General features: G+C 38.2%; 1 protein-coding gene across 3 annotated transcripts in view; it reads right to left on the bottom strand.

Annotated features, from left to right (window-relative positions):
* The window catches only part of Tmem185a (transmembrane protein 185A), a 56,657-nt gene that overhangs the window by 20,102 nt on the left and 12,118 nt on the right, over positions 1 to 24,437 (bottom strand). For all 3 annotated transcript variants that reach the window (XM_077793606.1, XM_077793607.1, XM_077793604.1), the window contains exons 2-6: positions 12,429 to 12,605; positions 10,213 to 10,420; positions 4,606 to 4,689; positions 851 to 1,027; positions 60 to 183 (exon numbers count right to left, since the gene is read on the bottom strand). In XM_077793606.1, coding sequence (XP_077649732.1) covers positions 60 to 183; positions 851 to 1,027; positions 4,606 to 4,689; positions 10,213 to 10,420; positions 12,429 to 12,605 — 770 coding nt within the window. The remainder of the gene's footprint in view (positions 1 to 59; positions 184 to 850; positions 1,028 to 4,605; positions 4,690 to 10,212; positions 10,421 to 12,428; positions 12,606 to 24,437) is intronic.

Genomic DNA, 24,437 nt, shown 5'->3' with positions numbered 1-24,437 from the left:
ACACACACACACACACACACACACACCCCTCCAGTGCCTCTCAGGCACAGAGTACGTACAGTGGTTTCCGCCCTTCTGTCCAAATGTGGTTGCCATCAGTGTGATCAACGACAGCCACAGGGGCACAAATATTGGAATGCAAGAGAAAGCATTGTGGCCGTCCAGTTTATGAACCAGCAAGATCTGGAGAAAGAGACACAGTCAGGGTCCTGTCAATGTGTCACTTGGAAAGGGACAAAGTCTGAAGCTGCCCCACTACACACCTCCTCCCTTATTAGGTCTCGGAAGAGGGAGAGTCACATGGCAAGGGCAGAAATGCATGCTTCCCGTGGGGAGCAACCGGGTGCCCGCTGGCCTGCTTGTTCGGGACCAAGCAGAAGTCCATCCACTTGGAAAACTGTCACCACCGGCAGAAATGCATGCTTCCTGTGGGGAGCAACCAGGTGCCCGCTGGCCTGCTTGTTCGGGACCAAGCAAAAGTCCATCCACTTGGAAAACTGTCACCACCAGGGGTTTCATGGGAAACATTCCTGGTGTTGGTTGTAAGGAGCCAACTGTGTCCACTGTAGAATTCTCTACAGGACTCCAATACATAGTGATGACTTCAAACTCTCCCTTCCTAAAAGCAGAAGGTGCACGCCTCCGGATGCATGGTGGCTGGAGAGGTGCACGGCTCTCTGCCCCGTGCCTAGGAGAAAGAGAGGACCTGGCCATGTCCCTGCCCTTCTCTGCAGACCTCCACGGGGCACACCGCCATGTCAAGGGCTGGCAGGCTGCCTTTCCAGGTAGGCAGGATGTCGTCATGGGGGAGGGTGGGCTTGGGGGCTGGACAGATTTCCCAGGTGCTTACCTCGAAAGTAAGGAGAGGCACGACGATGGTCATCCAGCTCAGTGCCATGGTGATGTGCGTCCTGCGCTGTTCTGCAATCACATCCATGGAGCGCAGGAACAAGACCGACCACACGATGTAATAGAGGACCACGAGGCACAGAAAGGACATGAGGATCCACAGGGGCACACACACCACCTGCGGGGAGAAGCAGAAAGGAGATGTCTTTAGAGCTTCTGCCCAACCTCCAGTGGGTGCCACTGTCATCACCCTGCTGGTCTCTCAGTTAAGACAGTGCAAGCCTGACTGAGGACAGTCCCATTGCCCAGCACTGCTGTGAGGGCAGCATGGGAAAGAAACCTGTAGCATGTTCACCACGGGGCCTGCTGCAGGATACACTATGTCCCAGGCGCCTCTTCTTTGGGGGAAGGTGTTGCTTCTGGGCCTTGGCCTCTGGGTTCCTAGTCTTCACTCACAGTCCCCACTCCCTCACTCAGGACTCCTGTGCTCAGTGTCCCAGTCCCTGCTTCCCACTCACTCCCACTTCCCCTCCCTCGCACATGCAGTCCGGCCCCTCCTGCCTCTGCGGCAGGACCATGTCCTCCAGCACCTTTAGCCGCCTAGGCTTCTAGAGATCCTATACCCCCTCCAAGTTAGTGACCTTGGCAGATTCACGCTGGCTGCATCGCGCTACTCCAACCTTGCCACCATGCCAGGCTTGCTCTGTGTCTGCATGTACTGGTCCCAGCAGAATGACATTGCCTCACCCACACTTGAGCCCACAGGAGAAGCCCTGGGCGCATAGCCTGGCCAGCCTCCCTTGACATCTCCCCACCCTCCTACCCTGACCCCTCAGGCTACTTTTCCCTTGTTCCTTTCTTTCCTTAGGGATCATACAATAGAGCTGATTGGTTTGGGGCATACACTTAATGATTTCTAACAACTGTACATATGTATAGCTGTAGGTGGCACATATAATAGTACTGTCACCCTAGAAAACTTCCTTATGTTGCTCATTTCATTGTTACTTTATCACCCCATCATAACCCTGATCTGTTACTGATCTCTTTTTAGTCACTGTACTTTTGTTTTTGTTTTTCTAAATGAGAATATTGTATAGATGGGATTATATACCAAGTACTTGAGACTAGCTTCTCCCAATTAGCATAACGTCTTTGGAATTCATCTAAGCTCTTCATATAGCCATAGGTTGTCCCCTTTCATTGTTTATGACATTCCACTGTATGGATGACCAGTTTATCACACTACTTGCTGAAGTTAGTTTCTAACTCCTGGTATCACAATCAGTGCCACTATAAGGCTTTATATCTGTGTTTTTGTGTGGCTTTATATTTGTAGTGCTAGATCACATGGTAAGTACATGTTTAACTATATAAAAATTGCCAGACTACTTTTCAGAGTGCCTAAACAGTCCTGCTTTCCTGGCAGTAATGCAGGAATATGTCCCTTTCTCTGCAGTATCTCCAGCACTTGCTATTGCCAGATTTTCTTTTTCATCACTGTGATTAACGTGTAGAAGGACCTCACCATGGTTTTATTGTCCCTTTCCCTGAGAGGTAATGGTATTGAGCATCTTCCTATGCGTAGTAATCATGTATATATCTTCTTTGTAAATTATCTGTTCAATTCACAATTTTGTCAATTTTTATATCAGGTGTTTGTTTTCTCATTGTTGAGGGTTTTTTTTTTTTTAGTAATCTTCCTATGTTTTGAATGCAAAAAAAGTTTTGATAGTTAAAAAATATGTCTCCCAGTCTGTGACTTGTCTTTTATTTCATTTTAATTTTAGGAATTCTGAATTTCTCTTTCTTTGTTTTGTGAACCACATTATTGGCGCCATTTCTTTTCTTTTTTTTTTTTAATTGTTGATAGATCTTTATTTTCTTTATTTATTTATATGTGGTGCTGAGAATCAAATCCAGTGTCTCACACATGCCAGGCAAGTGCACTACTGCTGAGCCATAGCCCCAGCCCTATCAGCACCATTTCTACAAACTCTTCACCTAATTGTAGGCCCTAAAATTTTTGTCCTATCTTTTCTTCTAATAGCTCTAGAGGTGTACATTTTAATTTTAGATCTATTATTTTTAATTGATAGATGATTTTTTTTCCTCTTCTTGATTAGCTTGAAGTTCTTGATTGTAAGTTCTGCTAAAAACTATATGTAGTTTGTCTTTCTCCTTCTAAAGTACAACTGTGATGACTTATTTATTGGATTTCCTTTCATGGGTGGCATGACAGGGATCTTAACAGCCTCATTTGCTTTCACTTGGGAGATATGTAATCTGACTGCTTCATGCACTAGAAGCTATACAGGATTGAGGGTTTAAAATCCCTGTGTTCACTTGTGCAAATATATTCCAAATTCCAAATCTATTTTTTTCCTGATTGTACCTTATGCTAAGAGCTTTGTCTTGGTTGGAAGCAGTTTTCGATCAGATTACCACTTTCTAGATGTATCACCCTGAAGATGTAGGATGGATGCCTAAGCAACATTTTTCATTACGTTTTATCAAAGACTTTGAGTGAAAGAGGTAAATCTTATTTCCTTATACTTTGGAGTCCATGCTCCCTTATTTTCTTCCATGTACTGAAATGAATACTTTTCTTTTTTAACTATATGTTTTATTTGGTATTGTATGCAAAAGTGCACAATCAAGCAGCAGGTAAAATAAAAGCATGTCCCAGAAGCCATGGAATTCTCCTGCCTTTTCTTCCCAATCTTCTTTCTATGCACTCACTAGTTGAAACAACACTACATTCTCTAATTTGTGGCTTGCAATTTACCTGTGTATCCTTCCCTCCATCCACACATGCACACCTTCATTCACAGTCAATTTTAACCTGATACTCATTAAATGAAAACACAGTTTAGAAGCTTGAGTTATGATCCCATCCCTAGCAAGAGTGTAAACTGGTACAGGTTTTTGACAAAGCAAGGTGGCAGCATAATATTTGTATTTAAGAATCTTAAAAATCTCCAACCCTATAGCCCAGTAATACTGTTTCTGGAGAAATTCCTAAGGAGAGAGTAAACATACGGACAAGAATTTTTATGCATCAAATTATATACTTCAGATTACGCAGGAGTATAAAATTCTAATGTTTATAGTATAGTAAGATAACTATGGTTAACAAAAATGGATTGACTATTTCATGCTGCTAGTAGAGGAATCTGACAGTTCCCAACACAAAGAAATGATAACTATCTAAGGTAACAGACATGCCAAATACACTGATCTGATCATTATCCATTGTAAACACTATTGGAATGTCACACTGCACCCCTAACTATGCATATTATGTGTCAATTAAAACTTTTAAAAACTTAAATACATATATGTGAATATATATATGATATATGTGTGTATGTGTGTGTGTGTATATATATATATATATATATTTACACACACATATATGTAAATGTAAATGTATATTGCCAATGCAGCATGTGTTAAAACTGCAAACACTGGCAACAACAGAATTATTTATAAATGATAGTATTATAGATATAACTGAAGAATGAATCAACTGAATTTATATAAAAAATCAGGATATAAAACTTTACATGCAGTATAATTTTTATATAAAAGAAGGGAATATAAAATACTAATCATATTATTTCCTAGTAACAGTATTATAGGTGATTATTAGTTTACTACCTATACTTGTCTGTCTTCTCCAAGTTTCCTACAATGAACACGAATTACTTTTATAATGAAAGCATTTATTTAAGGATTTAAAAAGTTACATACAAGCCAGGGCCAGTGGATGATCTTGTCCAGTCTTAAGGCAATGAATATAAACTGGAGAATGTTGACAGAACACAGGATTTCTAACTACAAATGAAGAGAAGAATTGGTTAAACTATAAGTTGCATTCAATACTACATTAAAAAAAGTTATAAAAGGCAATGCAAACTGTAATACAGTAAAACTATATTGCATTACATTGGAAACTCCTGATTTTCCACACGAGAAGAGCACAGCAATGCTATACCAAAGAGAAATGTGCTCCTACCTCATCCCTCTGCTTAGTGCTTGCCCTGGCCTTTTTGTGAGTAAAGGCCTGATCATTGCTGGCTCAATGATGATCTTGTTTCTAGGTATAGTGAGAAAGAAAGGCAATCCAAAGTGGACCCCCCATGCTTCCTTCCTGTCCCTATCTACAATCATCTCTATTTGTAACCACCCTTATAGTTCCTTTTTCTTATATCCAGGACTCAGCCCTACATCCCATACCTTCCTTTTCAGCTCCTTGAGGACCCTGTCATATCAAGCCATTAATTATAGATTTTTTTTTACTGCATCATTTATCTTACCTATGTCCTTGATGCTTTCCAGCAAGAAACAAGTTAAACATTTCCCATTAAAAGCAAAAGCAACCCCAACTCCAAATAATCCCACCTCCCATGATTCAGTAACCCTCTCAGCCTTACTTCCTTTTTCTACTAGAGCCCAGCTTTGTGAGAAAGAAATGGTTATATGAGCCCCTACTGCCTTACTACCATCCTAATCCCCCCCACCATGTGATCTGGCCTCTGCCTACATCACCACCCCATCAGGAAACTGCCTTCATCAATGTCACCAATACCAGGAGGCAGCAGAACACTTACACTCACATCCTCCTAAATGTCTCTTCACATATGCTATGGCTGACTATTCCTTTCTTTTTGTACCTCTCCTTCAGAACTTCAAGGATTCCCTCTAAGTGCTCTGACACTTCGCTCTGACACTTCTTTCTTAGGTTCTTTCGGATGCTACTCAGAACCTAAAACTCAGCCTTTTCATTCACTCCATTCTGGGTATTGAGAAGTTTCAGTCACTCCCCAGCTTGTATTACGGCCTAGTGGTCGGTTCTCAAAACTATCTCCAGGCTAGCCTTCCTGCTGTGCATCAGACCCAGCTGCAACAGATGTCACTAGGAACTAGGCTTTACTAGGGGCATTATGAATGAAGCTGGTCCCCAACTGAGGTTGTTACCCCCAGCACTTTAAACCCTGTCCTTCTCCTTTCTTTAACTGTAAGTCACCATAGCATCCTGATTCCCCAAATCACAAACCTGGGAAGTGCCCTCTGTTTTTTCCCCCACACTCATATTCAGTCACCAGCACCTGTCCATTCTCCTATCTAAACTTCTCTTGAGCCTGCCCCCCACTCTTTATCCTGATCAGGACTACCTCACTAGGCCTCCAATGTCATCAACCCCGCAAAGCACTTTCATAGCTCTAGCTGGATGACCCTCTGTTCAAATGGCCTCTGGGGTGCTCCTCTTTTTGGAGAAAGTCCTTGTCTTTGTCTATAGAACAAAAATCTGTGACCTGGCCCAGAGATTCCCCAAAATTCTCAGTCCATAGGACATTTGGTGACTTTGTAATTCTTTCACAGATCTCTTGGCCAAAAGAAATAAATAATAGTTCCATTGAATTAGGAAATTAGGTATAAATTTAGTATTTCCATACTAATCCATTTGAAAAATAAATAAATCACCTAAGTCAAAAGAAAAATATAATTATATTATTTTTAAAAAGCACACAAAACATTCCTACTGAGATTTTGTGCCTACTAGGTGGTGCACAATTTCCCAAATCTTGGAATTAGATATGGCACTTCCATTTTCATTACCCATTCTTCTGCTGCATTTTCCCATTAGTGCTAGCTTTTAATCATAGCAACTGCCAAAAACTCAGCTCTCTAAAGATACAGTATTCAAAAGGAATGGGTGTGAACTAATAATACAAATAAAACTTAGGTAGTGGTTTGTGTGGTATCCCAACAGATGTCAAGGATCAGTGTTTCCTTCAAAGTGTCCATTATCCTTGGTGCTCCTTGAGTACGCTAAGGTGCCTGGAGCATGCCTTGAGCGATGAGGGTGTAGCTTGTTTAGCCCCACACCTGTGTGCAGGTTTCCTTTCCCCCAGAAGTGTGGACTTCCATCTTTATGCTCTAGTCACATATGAGCTACTCTGGAGTCCAAGAGGGAGGACAGATTGGGGTGAAGCTAAATAAGAAATCTTGAGCTGATGCAGAAAAGTGAGTTCTGAAATAGGAATTTAGGTGACAATAGCTTCCTGAGGGTTAGCAGAAGCAGGCATGTCAAGAAGACCATTCCAATTAAGTAAGAATAGTGAGGAGAAAGAGAAATGTTAAGAAACAGCAATTCATAAGGAGTAGGGGGAGGAAGAACTCAGCAAAGGAATCCAAGCCAGAGGCAGCCAGAGGGTCCAAGGATCAGAAGCCAGGGAAATGCCAGTCAAGAAACACTCTGCAGTGTTGGAAGCTCCAGGACGAAAAAGACGAGGACTACCTGATGCCCACTGGAACTTGGCCTTGGGCACTCATGCCAGGTCCCAGAAAACAGAGCTGATCAGAGATCAGGAGAAAGGAACAGAGCACTAAGGATAGAATAGCAGATTTCAAGAAGCTCGCCTGTGAACAGGAAGGAGAAAGCACGAGAGTGGAACCCAGGCCTCAGAGGGGCTTGCTCTAGCTGCTTTTTTTTCTTTTTCAGATGACAGAGAGCAAAGTTGGTGAAAGTTTGGCTAAGATCCAGAGCACTGAACGGATATGTCCACAAAAAGGGAAGGAAAAAAACAGACTGCTCTTTCAGATGGGCAGAGTGTTTGTGAATGGCCCTGGAATACGAGACACATACGGATATTACCAGGCTGCACAGATACCATGAGGGTCTGCTCAATGCTGCTAAACTTCATTTTAATTACTGCATTCCAAGAAGCCACATTATAAATTTGTTTTCTAATTGTACCCCTCATGAAATTTTAATACCACAGATATTTGGTAGGTAATGTACTGCATGAATGCCTGCACTTTATTCATAGAGTAAGTGTTGGGAGTGACAAATAAATTATTGCTTTGAACTCCATAGCCTTGGACAGCTTGACTGCAGCATCTTGGAATCTTTCCATGCAAAGATGTAGAAAGTCACTCCCATTTGCAGGTGCAGGTGTTAATGGGTGTTAATGGGGCTCATTCCAGGCATGGAATTCATGAGTTCATGGCCTTGAGTTTATATGCCTGCTAGCCTTGGGTAAAAGAGATATCAGTGTGGCCTAAATAGCCTTGAGGCACCAGCTGCCTGGAGGAGGAAGAATTACTGTGCAAGTGATAAGGCCCCAACCAGGCCAACTTCCCACAGCCTCTTACTTCTTGTTTACCTTGAAGAACCCCTTCTCACAATAAGTTCCTTTGGTGTGTTTCACTACAAACAAAGCATTTGTGGGCTTTTCCCATTTATTAAGATCAGACCCATCAGGTCTTTTCCACCCACCAAGCTCTTACTTTAAAAAATATTTTTCGTGTCTTTTGTATTATTTCTTAATACTCCTCTTCAGACACTTATTTCCAGGAGGCCCACACCATCAAGGGTTACTTATTCCCTCCCAAGCAGGCCATGGGTGAGAAGTAAGACCTTCCCCACCTTTATCCCCAAACCAATCTTTACCCTTTGGGGGCCTGATTGCTATGGCCCTGTTAATGCATGGTCTGGCTCAAGATGGTTACTTAGTCTATGAGTCAGGTGACTTTCTTTAGCAGTCCCCAGCAATCAGCCAGAGAGAAGCAGTGCAGAAGAGAAGTAGCTGACTTGTCAAACGATTAGGGAACTGCAAGGGTGGTGAGGGTAGGGCTGAGAGAAGTACCTATTTTCATAGTCCACATCTACCCATCAGTCACATCCAATGCTAAGGTTTCTGCCAGTTCTAGAGGGGAAGATCACCCCTTTCAAGGCCAAGCCCTTCCTGGTTTTCTTAATTCTGTTCCCTCTGGGTCTCACAGTGCCTTGTTCCATCAGCACTTCTCTCTCTCTCGGCAATTTCCTCTCAAACCTACACCTGGGGTAAAAGTACACCTAAAGCTAAGGCTTACCCTACAGCTCCTATGTTCCCTTCCAAACCAATATCAGTCTCCTTCCTATAATTCTTTTCCACAAGGCACCTAAAGTTTTTCTCCCTTACTCACAGGGTTATGATCCAAGACTCCCAGAGGATGCCTGAGACCACAGATAGTGCCAAAATGACATACTCTGTTTTTTTCCCCAATATATATATACATATGATAAAGTTTACTCTATATATTAGGCATAGCAAAAGATTAATAAAAAACTAATAATAAAATAGAACAATTCTAATAATATATTGTAATAAAAGTAATGAACTATATTATTAAAATGTTATTGTAGTCTATTTTGGACATTGGCTAATCACAGGTAACTGAAATCAAGCAAAGTGAAACCGTGGATAAGGTGGCCTCCTGCACTGTCTCCAGTATCTCTTCAACACATTAGCTCACAGCTTTGGGCCCTCAGCTTATGTGTACAGGGTCTGGGCTTTGGAGTGTGATTTTTAGCTTTATGAATCAACTTGGCTGGGCTATAGTACTCAGTAATTTTATTTTTGGTACCAGGAACTGAATCTAGGGGTGCTTAACCCCTAAGCCACATCCCCAGGCATGTTTAATATTTTATTTAGAGACGGGTTTTGCTAAGTTGCTTAGGGTCTCACTAAGTTGCTAAGGCTGTTTTGAACTTGCAATCCTCCTGCCTCAGCCTCCTAAGCTGCTGGGATCATAGGCATGTGCCACTGTGCCCAACTAGTATCCAGTTATTTAATCCAACTTTAAAATGGGTGTTGCTGTGAAGGTATTGATTTAAAATATAGGTGATTGCACTTAGTAATGTGGGTGGGCCTCATCCAAACTGCTGAATGTTTTAAGTGCAACGCTGAGGTTTTCCAGAGAGAAATTCTGCCTCAGGACTGCAGTCTCATCTCCTATCAAGTCTCTAGACATTTCAGACTTGCCAATCTCACAATTGTGTATATGCCAGGTCCTTCAAATTTATCTTTTTGTTGTTGTTGTTGTTGTTGTTGTTATTGGCGACTGAACCCAGGGGTGCTTTACCATGGAGCTAAATCCAATTCTTTTTCTTGACGTTTTGAGACAGGATTTTGCTAAGTTGCTGAGAGTCTTACTAAGTTGCTAAAGTTGGCTTTGAACTTGTGATCCTCCTGCCTCAGCCTCCTGAGTCACTTGGATTACAGATTTGCACCACTAGATTCAGCTAAAATCTATTGTTTTATACCTATATCTATCTTATGAGTTCTCTATCTCTGTAGAGGCCTTGGTGATGCAAGTGGATTGGAAAACAGGAAGTTGGGAGAAGGCTAATGGCCCTGGCAGAGGACAGCTACACTTTGGTGTCAAGAAAGGAAACAATTATTTCCATTGTATTTTGTTGCCACATATGGCAAGATCTAGAGTTAACAATCAATCTCTTCCTAACAAGGGGCAAGACACTGACATTCAAACGACTGTTTTGAAAACATTCTTAAATGTATTAACTCTTACCTCTAGTGACCTATCATGTCGAAAGCCCCAGACACAAGCTGCAACAGACACTGGAGAAACAAAGAACAGTGGCATGAAGACCAGAAGCCAGAAATGGCTCCCTCTCTCGATCCTGTCACAGACCAGAACTTCAAACATCAATAGGAGCAAGTGGATGCCCACGGCAATCAGCATGGCTTTAAACTCCACACACGTTTCTCCTTCTGCTCTAAAAAGGGAGAGAAGAAGAAAAAGACAAAAGACCCTCAGTTCAGAATCTCCATTTATAAGCAAGCAATCCATGGTGAATACCAACTTATGCTGGCACTTTGAATTTTACTTATAAATTTGTCAAAAAGAAAATGAAAATCAAGTAGAAAGCTAAGTTAAACCTGATCTTTAGAAAGATATTCACAGAAGTAATAGCCACAATTATTTCTCAGACAATGTATAATATAATTTTGTTCATAACTTTAAATTCAACTACAAGAATTATTTCTAAGATTATTTATACTGATTGCTTCTACTTTTAAAAAATGACAAACATCTCTTCAGTCTATGCTTTTCATTTGTCATTGAATTAAAAGCCATATAAATCACATTTCATGCAATACTACAAAAATAAATCTAGCTTTATTTATGAACAAGTGTGGTTTATTCTCAACAAGATATGGTAACTATTTGTTAGGTGCTACTTTAAAATACAAATTAAAAGTTTAAATGTTTTTTTTTTATTTTCCTTTCTTTTCCATTAGGATGTATTAAAACCTACAGATGAAAGATAAGGAACAAAATAGTTAAAATCGTTCTCAAACAAAATTAGTTCAATTAGCTAATTCAATTCAAGCACAAACTTAATACATTAACAGTTGAAAAATGGTAAAGCCACAAATCAAGAAATGCTTTATAATGCATTTAAAAGACCTACAATATTTAGTCAAAATATACACGAACATTCTGATATACATGTCTTGTCAGTGATAAACACATCTGAGATTAGAACACAGAGAAAACAAGGTCAATGCTTATTCCCTTAGAACCAACAGTGTTCCACCAGTTAATGTTAACACTGGAATGACCATATCTATACATTCCATATATTTAACCAAACACATAATTCTTTTCCTTGCTCAAAAAGTCTTAAAACAACAGATTAGAGTTCAAAAAGCTTCTAAATATCAATTGTTGAAAGCTAAAATAATAGTTAACTTTTAATTATTTCAGGAATAAACATTAAATATCTAATACTATCTCATAAAAAGGAAAAGATGTGCAGCCATATAGGTAATCAATCTTTTTTGAAAGATATAAGGACTTTAAAATAGCTACACATCAATAGCCCTGACTTGCCAAGGCTCTTTGTGTAGCTATTTTAAAGCTCCTAGATACATATGAGATAATACTTACATCATCTAAATCTTCTTGTTATAGTTCATAACCAATAATTTTAAAAGTTGAAGGGGCCCCAATTTCTATACTCTTCAACCAGGAGTAGCAGCCTGTACCTCCTTCTCCCCTCCCTACTTGCCTACTGGGCATTGCTTCACTTTCCAAATAGCCCCCACATCCCATTACACCCTTTTTTTTCTTTAAGAAGTTCCAGTCTCTGTGAAAGAGAAGAAAAATATTCTCACAGAGCTCAGTAACATTGGCTGTACCCGGCTCTAGTGACCCCCAAAACTCTGTCTTCCTTCTCAACATGACTCTCAACTTTTCTCATTCCCCAGCTCCCATCTAAAGGACTTACAGTCTTCCCACCAAACCACCTTCCAGAAGTCATTAACAGTCCTAAAACCCCAGTGCTAGGAGAGTAGGACAAGGGGAGCCATAGTTCCAAAAGTTATCTGGATAAAGTCAAATCCCTGTTGATCAAGGCCAGAACTATGTTTAGTCACCTGTGGCATAAAAATTCTGTAGTTTGGTTTCCTTTTGGATTATTTAGGCACTTGTGGGCTGGCTCGGCACTTAGTCAATCAAACTAGCATTGCGTTTTTAAGAAAATAAATACCAAACACCCAATTAAAAAAAAAAAACACTAAAGGGTTCTCAGTTTGCCTGTACTATAGTTCTTATAAAACCCAAAATAGGTAGAAAAGGAATGGTTCTCATTTTATCAAAAGTGAGGAAAACAGAACAATAATTTTTTTAAATGTTAATTATTTCACAATATGAAAAAAGTGAAGAAAAGCAAGATATCCTTAGGATAGAGACCAATGGGTTTTATAAAGCACTATTACCGATATTGAGGATTTCGTGCCCAGACTCCAGTTCCAACTGAGGCTCCAACAATGACCATCAACTTCCACAGCCATATTGGAGCAAAGACAGCCCAGTAACTCCACTGAATGATGCCATCCAGGCGAAGGGCCAGCAGCACAGAGAAGAGCAGCAGACAGGCATAGATGAGGAATTTACTAGGAGAAAAGTAAAATGATTAAAGGGGATTCACCTTCACAAATAGGATGGAGTAATAGCAATATATTTTAGTACATAAAATGTCATTAATTAAACAATCATTTATTGAAAAGTTTTAGATAGATAGCAGATATATTTTATTGGGGATAAGAGAAACATAAAGAAGACTAAAGTAAGTTCCCTGTCTTCTAGGGCTTCCGGGTAGGAGGAAGTCCACATAGAAACATATAATTAAAACACAGAATGACCTTTGCTGAACTGGTGCCACAGGCATGGTGTTACAACAGCTGGGAAGAGGAAATACAAGTTCTGTCTGAAGCTCTGAGAAGCAGAGAAGTGTTGACTATGGAGCTGTTTCCAGAGGATACTTGGATACTTCCATGCAGAAAGGAAGTAAGTCGAGGAAGCATTCTAGGCAGAAGAACTATTTATACCAAGGCACAGAGACTGTAAAAGGTTGACATGTTCAGAATATGGCCAAGTTCTATCACCATTTTTTTAAGAGAGAGAGAGAGAGAGAGAGAGAGAGAGAGAGAGAGAGAGAGGGAGGGAGGGGGGGGGGAGAGAGAGAAGAGAAGAGAAGAGAAGAGAAGAGAAGAGAAGAGAAGAGAAGAGAGAGAATTTTTTTTAATATTTATTTTTCAGTTTCTGGTGGACACAATATCTTTATTTTTATTTTTATGTGGTGCTGAGGATCGAACCCAGTGCCCAGCTCATGCCAGGCGAGTGCGTTACCACTTGAGCCACATCCCCAGCCCACCATTTTTTTTAGTGTACTTGTAAAAAGACAACCATCTGCTATGTTCATATGGAATAGACATTTTTGGCAAATGTATTATACTTCCCAGGGCTGAGTAAACACACACACACACACACACACACACAGAGAGAGAGAGAGAGAGAGAGAGAGAGAGAGAGAGAGAGAAACTCACATCTCACATAAAAAGGAATTGTTATAAAGGAGGTCCTAAAATATTAATTAGAAATTACAGTTGAATGTGGTGGTCCATGCCTGTAATCCCAGTGGCTTGGGAGGCTGAGGCAAGAGGATCATGAGTTAAAAGTCAGTCTCAGAAAAAGTGAGGTGCTAAGCAACTCAGTGAGACCCTGTCTCTCAATAAAATACAAAATAGGGCTGGAGATGTGGCTTAGTGGTCCAGTGTCCCTGAGTTCAATCCCTAGTACCAAAGAAAAAAAATATATTGTTGAAGATTTCTACTCACAGACTAGATGTAATATCAAAAATAGGATTTATCTCCCCATGTTAAAAAAGAACTGAACAAAATAAATAAAACCCCCATTTGCAGACACTGGGTGACAGGCAGTAAAGAACAAGGAAGGAGGAAGAACGGAGGGAGGAGGGGGAAACAAACAGAATAAACACTAGAATTGCCCCAGTTTATGGACTGGAGGTGATTTCCAGGATGAAGCAAGAAGGTAGTGAAAATCTAACCCTGACAACAGCTATGTTAAATATAAATGGTATAAATACCAATTTAAAGGCAAAGATTATTCTATTGGATAAAGAAGCAAGAAAACTATATACTACTTAAAAGAAACCCACTTTGTAAATTCAGATTGATTAAAATCAAAAGGATGGGGTTGGGGTTGGGGTTCAGTGGCAGAGTGTTCGTCTAGCATGTGTGAGGCACTGGGTTCAATTTTCAGCACCACATAATTATCAATAAATAAAATAAAGGTATGGGTCCATCTGCAATTAAAAAAAATTAAAAAGGTTGGGAAAAGTTGTACAAAACAAATACTAACTGGAGTGACTATCTTAGTATCTGTTTTAGTCTTCTATTGCTGCAGTAACAAATTATCACAAACTTAGCATCTTAAAACAATACAAATTTATCATCTTACTTGTTGTGGGGCAGGTCACTCAGAAAACACAACAAGTCCCAGTTTTGTCCAATTCGAAGAGTTTTTATTTAGCCAGCCGGCTGGTGACTATTCTCCATAGGATCCATAACTGTCTCTGCAAGGAATAGCCCTGAGCTTGAGCATTTTAGGATACATAAGGGCAAAAACTGCAAAACCCATATCCAGGTTGACATAGCTGTAAGCAAGCAGGTACAGAAGCTAAAAAAAAAGCTGTCAGCAGAACAACTCAGTCAACCACATTTTGGGTCAGAGAAGGTGCTAGACAACCATCGAGCAGGTGGTCAGTGGGGGCAAAAATCTACTTCAAAGTCATATAGGTCACCAAGACCACCATATCCTGGGTTGAGTACATTTTGTGGGGTAAAAAGTACAGAAGACCATACACACACACACACACACACACACACACACACACACACACATATATATTAATTTAGCAGAAAACAGCTTTCATTTTGTTTTCTCAGAAATGGGTCCTGAAGTTGTCTCTTCACAGAGCAGTAACAGAAAAACTAAGGTGGAGTCTAGAATAGGTGACATGGAGTCCCTACGGCCATACCTGCCTGCTCCTATAGCCATAGTGACTCCATTCTTGCTACTGCAGCAAGGAGGGAACTGTTACAAGTAATCAGGTAGTTTTACCACAACAATTGCTATTTTGTGTTGCCAAGTATGCTATGCTAGGTAACTATTCATGGGTACAGAGGTGGGGCTTTTCCATGGGAGAAACATTTTTTACACAATATGAATCTCAGGGTAAAATGGAGTCTGTTTGGTAATTGCCCATATAGCCTGGCCCATAACATTACTGACCTGTATGGCAGAAGGCCAAGTGGGTATGGTCATTTTCTCCGCTTCGAGTCTCAGAACAGAGGCAAAAACCAAGATGTCTGTTGATGGGGCTCATACTAGGAGACTTTGAGCAGAATCTGCTTCCAAGTTCATTTCAGATTCTTTGAAGAATTGAGCTGCTTGTGATTGCAGGACAAATAGCCCTGTTCATTTGCTGTCTATCAGTTGGGGGTTACCATTGCATACTATAGGCCTCTATATATCAAAGCCAGCAACAGCATATTGAATCTTTCTCATATTTGGAATTTTTCTGAATTCTCCTGCCATATCTCTCCTGTTTCCTAGAAAAGAAAGTTCTCTACTTTTAAGAGTTCTTGTAATTATCCAGGCATAGTGGTACATGCCTATAATCCCAGCAACTAGGGAGGCTGAGGCAGGAGGATTTCGAGATTAAAGCCAGCTTTAGCAGATTACAGAGGCATTTAGCAACTCTGAGAGACCCTGTCTCTAAATAAAATATAAAAAAGGTCTGGAGATGTAACTCAGTGGTTAAGCGCCCCTAGGTTCAATCCCAGTTCCTCCCCCCAAAAATGTGTTCATGTGATTAGACTAGCCCCACTTAGATAAATCAGGCTAATTTCCCTATTTTAACCATGGTAAGTAAAATCTAAAGATGTCTTAAAAGATTCCTGTCCTCTGGTTATTCGGTCAAACACTAACCTAAGTTCTACTGTGAAGGAACTCTACAGATGGAATTAAGGATCTTAATCAGCTAACCTTAAAATAGGGAGATTATCCTAGATTATTCAAGTGGGCCCAGAGTAATCACATGAGTTCTCAGAAGAAGAACAGGAAGGGAGAAGACTTAAGTCAGAGAGATGTGGTGAAAGTGGAAATCAGAGAGATTTCAGATTAGGACTCAACCTGCTATTGCTGGCTTTGAAGATGGAAGGAAAGGAACCATGGACCAAAGAATGCAAGCAACCACTAGAAGTTGAGATTCTTGGCTGATAGCAAGCAGGAGAGGTAGAATCTCAGCCCTACAAATCCACAGAACTAAATTTTCACAATAGCCCAAATGACCTTGGAAGTGGATTAATCTCCAGAGCCTCCACAAAGGAATGCAGCCCTGTTAACACTCTGATTTCAACCTGTGAAACTCTAAGCAGAAGAGCCAACTAAGCCCATGCTGTACCTAGAATGCTGACCTAAAGAATTCTGAGATAATAAGTTTGTGTGGTTTTAAGACACTACATCTGTGGCAATTTGTCAGAGTACAATAGAAATGGATAGTATAAGCTGAAATACATTTGGAAAGTCCCTTTTGCCACATAACATCACATGTTCAAAGGTTCCAGAGCTCAGGACATGAATTTCTTTGCTGGGAACCATTCTGCCTACCACAATATAAGAAAGTATATTTCTGAACAAGGAATATTATCAGGGAAAAATATGGGCAGTTCATAATGACAAGGGTCAATTTTTCAAGAGGGTCTAACAATCATATATATTTAAGTATCTAATAACAAAATGTCAAAATGCAGGTAGAAAACATAAGCAAACAAAAAGGAGAAGTAGAAAAATTTGCAGTTATAAATGAAAATCCATACTTTTCTATCAGTATTAATAGAACATACTGATAAAAAATTTCTAAAGATATACAGGATTGTAACAACATTCAACCAAGTTGACCTGATTTGATAAAAAGAGTTCCTCCCAAAAACCACAAAATACAAATTCCTTTCAGGTCCACATGAAACATTCAGCAAAACAGATTGAATTTTTGGCCTTAAAACATAGATCACCAAATTTAGAAGCACTGAAATCACATTTTAAAAGTGTCTAAACAAAGTGAAATTAAATTAGAAATCGACAGATATCTGGAAAATTCTCAAAATACTTCAAAATTAACTACCACACTTCTAAATAATCTTTAAGCAAAAGAAAAATTAGAAAGCATTTTGGACTAAATGAAAGTGAAAACACAATACACCAAATTTGTGAAAATAATACAAAATGCTTGCATTAGAAAAGAAGTTCTTTAAATTAATATGCTGTTATAGAAATCTGTATGGCGGTTTTTCAAAAAATTAAAAATAGAGCTAACTTGTGATCCACTAACCCCACTCCTAAATGTATATATAAAAATAATTAACTCAGTATGTCAATTGCAATAAACTTCTCCCATATTTATTGCAGCACTACTCACAGTAGCCAAGATAACAGAATCAACCTAAGTGCCCATCAAAGTATGGATGGGTAAAGATAGTGTGGTACCTATACACAATGGAATACTATTCTGTCACAAAGAGTACAAATTCCTATTGTTTGCAGAAACACGCATGGAATTGGAGATCACTATATTAAGTGACATAAGGCAATCACAGAAAGATAAGTATCACATGATCTCATAAGTAGAATGTAAAAAAATGATCTCATAGAAGTTGTGAGGTGGTGGTTACTAGAGACTCAGAAGAGAAGGAAGGGAGGAATTGGGAGAGGTTTTGATCAATAGGGACTAAGTTTACAGTTAGAAAAGAGCAAGAAGGCCAGGCTAGGTGGAGCATACCTATAATCCCAGTAGTTTGGGACCCTGAGGCAGGAAGATCACAAGTTCAAAGCCAGCCTCAGCAACATCGAAGCACCAAGCAACTCAGTGAGACCCAGTCTCTAAATAAAATACAAAATAGGACTGGGGATGTGGTTCAGTGGTCAAATGCCCCTGAGTTCAATCCCTGATACTCCCCGCCCTGCCAAAAAAAAAAAAAAAGGTCAAGAAGGTCTGATAACACACCAACTAGGGTATCTATAGATAACCATGGTACCAGCCCCCCTTTTTGGTGGTGGTGGTATTAAGGAATGATTCCAGGAATGCTTTACCATAGAGCTACATCCTTAGCTCTTCATATATATATATATATATATATATATATATATATATATATATTTTTTTTTTTTTTGGAGACAGAATATCACTAAGTCATGAAGGCTGGTTTCAAATTTATGATTCTACTCTCAGCCTCTTGAGTCACTGGGATTACAGGCATGCACCATTGTACCCAGCATGACACCCCTTTTAATAAATGTACAATCTTAAGTTTTTATGTATCATTTTAAAATAAATTGAAATACAAATTAAATTAAATTTAAAAAAAGAAGTTCTCAAGTAAATGATCCAAGATTCCATCTTAGGAAACTAGGAATAGAAGAAAAAATTTACAAATAAACAAAGGGACAAAAATAATAAATATAAGCACATAAATCAATGAAATACACCAGAGATAGACAAGAAAAAGGGAAACTAAAAGCTATTTTTTTTGAAAAAAAAAATTAAAATTGGTAAATCTATAGCCAGAGTGATCAGGAAAAAAAAAGAGTACACACAAATTATCAATATCAAGGATGAAAGCAGGTATATCACTACAAAGTCCTATAAACATTAAAGGGATAGGAGTTAAGGGGTATTATGGACTACTTTATTCTAGGAAACTTCTAAAAAGAAAGACAGTGCCAAGGCAATTCAATGGAGAAATGTTTGTAATTCAATAAATGGTGCTGGTACAACTGGATAGATGAAAAAAAAATGCACCCTGATTTTTAAGTGAGCTTTTTTTTTTTTTTTTTTCTGTGACCAAAAGATCCAATAAGAACAATTTTAGAAAAGGAAAAGTTTATTTTGGAGCTCATTGTTTCAGTCCATAGAAAGCTAGATCCATTCATTGGCACTCAAGGTGAGGCAAAACATTCTGGTGGAAAAGTGTAGCAGAGGAAAGAGGCTCAGGACTTCACCTCAGAAAGCAGAGAAACTAAGCTCAGCTCACAAATATATACCCAAAGGCATGCCCACAATGGCCTAACTCCTCCAGCCACACCCTACCTACCTACAGTTACCACTCAGTTAATTCCTATCAGGAGCCCAAATCACTGATTGTGTAAAGGCTCTCATAACCCAATCATTCTACCTCTAAACCTTCTTGTGTTGTCTCACACATGAAATTTTTGGGGACACCTAATATCTAAACCATAACAACCTCACAGCACAATCAAATATTTATGTGCAATAAACCACAGTCTTAAATGTAACACCCCACAATTATTAAACATCTAAAACATATAGGAAAAAAAGTATTTGCAACCTATGGTTAGGCAAAGATTTCTTAGATGGGACAAAACTGAATTTCTTCAAAATTAAAAACTCTTACTCTCCTAAAGACAAAATTAACCAAACAATAAGCTAAGGCATCAAGTGAGAGAAAACACCCTGAAAACGTATATCTGACAAAGTGTCTATACTCAGTTTATAAAAAAAGATTTCTATAACTAAAAGTTAAGACAACAACTTGATAAAAATGGCCAAAACCACACTATCATAGAAAATATACAAAAGGCAAATAGGCACTTAAAAAGATGACTAGTTTTCAGTCACTAAAAAGTGCAAATGGTTACACAGTGAGATAAAATTACTCTTATTAGAAGGGTTAACATTAATATAATTGATGACTGTTGGCAAGGATATGGAGCAACTGGAACTCCAGGGCCCAGGAATCCCATACCTAGGTATTTATCCAAGAATAAGGGAAAAATGAAGACACAAAGGCTTCTATTTAAATATTCACAGCAGTTTTATTCTTAACAACCACTGAAATCGACCCAAATATCCATGTGAGTGGTTAGCCAATCCTGGTACCTCCCATCAATGGAATAGTAACCAGAAGTAAAAAGAAACAAACTATGAATGCATACAACATGAATGAACCTCAAATGCATTATGCTGAACAAAATAATTCAGACTGAAACAATACATGGTACAATTCCATTTATTTGGCATTCTGGAAAAGGCATAATTCCTAGACATAGTAAACACATCAGTGTAGTTACCAGTGGTTGTGTTGGGGGAAAGGTTGGCATTAAGGAATTTTCTACAGTGCTGAAACCATTCTATATCCATCTTTAGGTGGCAGTTAGACAAGTGTATGGATCTGTTAAATTCACAGGATATACACTGAAATGGATAAATTTCACTGCATGTAAATATATCCCAATAAACTTGACCTATCTATTGATGTGACTACTCATACACACATACATATCCTCAGCAGCTGACATTTATTGAATGTTTATGGTGTTTATAGTGCCAAGCACTAAGCTGTTCTTTATGCATTATCTCACTTAAGCCTCACAGCAACCCTATAAAGTAGGTACTTAGACTATTCCCATTTTAAAGATGGAGGCTTAGTTGTTAAAACTTGTCTAAGAGCTCACAGAGTTATGATTCAAACTATGATCTATTTGACTCCAGTAGCTTTTTAATTGTGTACTAGAATATACTGACTTTACACTGATAATTAAATATGCTTAGGAGACCATCTAAACAGTTTACAGTTACGTTTGCTGGGGAGAATTGCATGCTTTTGCTTGGGATATCTGATTTTTCTGTGAGGAAAATATACTATTTTTGTACTATACATAATGACATAAGGAACTTCAATTGAAAAATATAGGAAGGTAATAAGGAGATGGACCTACGAAATTTAACTCAGAAGCAAACCTCCAAGAGAGTTGGAAGACCATCAAATTTAAAGTGGTTGCTAAATAGAATATATCTAGTCTATCTGGGTCATAGTATTCTCATCTGTAAAACTAGGGTAACAATTTATACCTCATAATGTATTATGAATATAATATAAAAATTATGAAAAGTGCTTTCTGTAAAGTACTGAATTGGTAGGTCTTAAAATGTTAAATATTAGGACTCCTTTACACTCTTAAAAATTACTGAGGACCACAAAGAGATGATATGGTTATATCTATTGCTATTCATCAGATTTTAAAATGGCTACTTTAAAATATTATTTAAAAGTAACAAGAGTGGGCACATTACATATTAACATAAATAACATACATTTATAGAAAAAACTATTTTCCAAAACTAACACAAACTTAGTGAGAGGAATAGTATTATTTCTACAGTTTTGCAAAATTTTAAATTTCTAGCCTCCCATAGGTATGTACCTTTACATCCATTCTGTTACAATGCTGTTTTGATTCAAGCATACAAAGAAAACCTAGCCTCATGGAGATAAATAATTAGAACAGAACCCAGTATTTTAATGACTCTTTCAGATAATGGTGGATATTCTTTAATGGGACACCACTATTCATGTGATAGTTTCTTAAAGTTTAAATACATGTGAAGTCTGAAATCTTGTCAATGGTCTTTTTATACTCTACCGCATGTAAATCTACTCGTCGGTCACATTTTAAATGACTCTTAACCCTGTGTGATTGTATGACTACATGAAGGTCAACTGGAAAAAACTGATTCACTGATGAAAATCTTTCGAATGGTGACACATTTCACTACACAACAGCAAAAAACAATTCACATTCATTATTATCACCACCTACTTTATCAAGTGTTTTAAGTCCTAGAAGCATATCAAGCTCATGGTGACAGATACAGTTTTTAAAAAATCTGATTTTCTCATGAATGCTCAAATTTTAACATTTGCAAAATACTGTGAGTTGCTTTCCTTGAAGTGGCAGGTTCACTTCTGGTATTTTTGAGAGAATATCTGCTAAATACCCTAATACACAGAACCACAGGCTCTGTTATTGTCCTTCAAATTAAAAAATGGTGTTCCATAAAAAAATTCCAGAAGCTTGCAACTCACATAAAGTTTTTTCCTTGAGTCAACTGTTGGATATCAGTCTAGAGCAGAAGGCCTTTATGCATTTTCTCCATTTCATCACCTGGAATGTTCAACTAGATATATACTCAGGGGTTAAGATTAACCAAGATTAACATTTCTTACTGCTTTTGAAACTGGCATTTTAAAGTGAAAATGTGTGGCAGTGAAGAATCCCATGACTAATGCAGCTGGTAGTACTATCCTCATTCATACCCAAGTATCTGCTATTTGACCCACCACTGCTTATGCACTACCAGTGCCAATTGTCAACCCAGAGAAAAAAAGGTAAACATCATCTTTATTATGAAAATAATTTCAACCTTGCAAACCTGATGGAAAGGGTCTCAAGGTCCTCCAGGGATTTGTGGAAAAGTTTAATATCTACTATATTAAGTACATGTTATTATTATTAATACTCAAAAACAAAGACAGGTTTTTATTAGATGCTACAAAGCAAAAGGGAGGTAACACTGAAAGAAGCCAAAGAATGACTCTGTCCCTTAGACCTTGGAGAAGAAAAAGGCCTGTGGTGGATGGTGGTGTAGGGGATTCACAAGCTGATAAAAACAGAGTCATCACAAATATAATAGAGCACAGGCAAACTTGTAAAATCAAAAACAATCTGTCAACCAAAGCTATGGATACAAATAACATTAGCAGAAACAGTAGTCTTAAACACAATACTTAAATCAAGGAATTGGAAAGTTAACAAATGAAAGGATAATAACAGACATAGGATTCATATATAAACTAGATAATATAGAGAGGCACTTTTTTCTAAAGTAGTATAAATTAAAAAAATAGATGGGGGGGAGGTAAATGCTGTAAGCATTATTCCCTGTAAAAGAATTTTCTTACCTAATAAGAGTAGTGGAATTAATGAAACTATAAGTACTGAAATGTTTTAAGTATTAGAAAAGTGACTATTTTATGGTTTTTATATAATTAAAAGATAAACCTATGAGCTTTATGTCTATTACATGAAAAAAGAAAAATGGAAAGGAAATAGTTTCATTTACAAGAAGACAAAATTGTATAAAATACAATTTATGATTCAATTACTGGAGTTAGAAATATAAAGTGGCTGAATGTCCTTATGTTAACTTCCTACTGCTGCCATACAAATTAAAAAACTAAAGGCTTAAAAGCACAAACTTATTATCTTATAGTTCTGGAGGTCAACAGTCCAATATGGGTCTCACTTGGCTAACTCAACGTTTCAGCAGAGTTGCATTCCTTCTGGAGGCTTGAGGAGAGAATGCTTCCTGGCCTCTTCCAGCTTCTAGAAGCCACCCCATTAGTTAGCACACAGCCCCTTCTGCTACCTTCGAAGTCAGCAATGAAGAGTTTGGAACTGCTCACATTGAATCACTCTGACTTCTTACTTTGTATCCCTCTTCTATATTTAAAGACCTAGTAATTATATGGCGCCTGACCAGAGAAACCAGAATAATCTCCCTATTTTAATGTCAGCTGATTAGCTAATTTAATTTCATCTGCTACTTTAATTCCCTTTTGCCATGACACAGAACATATGTGGGTATACATGGAAGACATCATTATTCTTCCTATTAGAGCTATACTTTAAAAAGGCCACTTAGAAGATTAAAAAACAAATTATAAATATGTTGTATTCAGTAGTCATACTTGGAACCAATGTCAAAGGTTAACCCAACTACCAGAAAGGTATGAGATGAGAAATCTATCATACCTGGGTGGGGATGAGATAAGCAGTTTATTATCACAGTAATTTGATAAAGTATATTTCAAGCAACCCCCAACTGGAAGACTAAAAGTACTACTAAGAAAATACTAAATAACAAAAACCTAACTGCATAGTTGCAGAATATGGAATTAAGATGATAATTTTTTTTTAATGATCATACGGAAATATTTTCATTGTGAACTTGTACATGCTGCTAAATCATTACAGATAAAGTAGACAAAGTTCCTAGGGCAACTATGGAAATGAACACTAAGAATAGATAAAAATAGCATGGCTATATTAATAATTAATTACTAGGAAAAGAAAACATACTTTCTTTATATACATATAATTTTTTTCCAGGGAGAAATAAATAATCATGGGACAGCAATAAACAATACAAATACAACAAATTTAAAACTTTAAACAGTATTTGAGTGCTTGAAATGTATTGAATATATAAAGAGGTGCAATAGTCTCTTTCCTCCTGATACCCAAAGAATAGCAATGGGGGATGATGCATCAACAAATAACTACATCTTATGGCAAACTGGAGACTTGGGAGATTCATTACCCTGAGACAGCTAGAAAGAGAGGTGAGGTCTGGGAAGCAAGCTAGTAATAGGGAATTCCAGACAAAGAGAATAGGATTTTTAAAAGTTATAGATAGGATTTGATATCTCAGTAGACTAAACACAAAGTATGTTCTGTAAACCATGGTTGGTGGAATGCTGGAGACAGAAGAAAGGCCATTG

The sequence above is a fragment of the Urocitellus parryii genome, chromosome X (assembly GCF_045843805.1).
Source record: "Urocitellus parryii isolate mUroPar1 chromosome X, mUroPar1.hap1, whole genome shotgun sequence".
In the NCBI taxonomy this organism is placed as follows: domain Eukaryota; kingdom Metazoa; phylum Chordata; class Mammalia; order Rodentia; family Sciuridae; genus Urocitellus; species Urocitellus parryii.
Note: the sequence above shows the minus strand (reverse complement) of the source record. Positions and strands in the feature narration are given on the sequence as shown.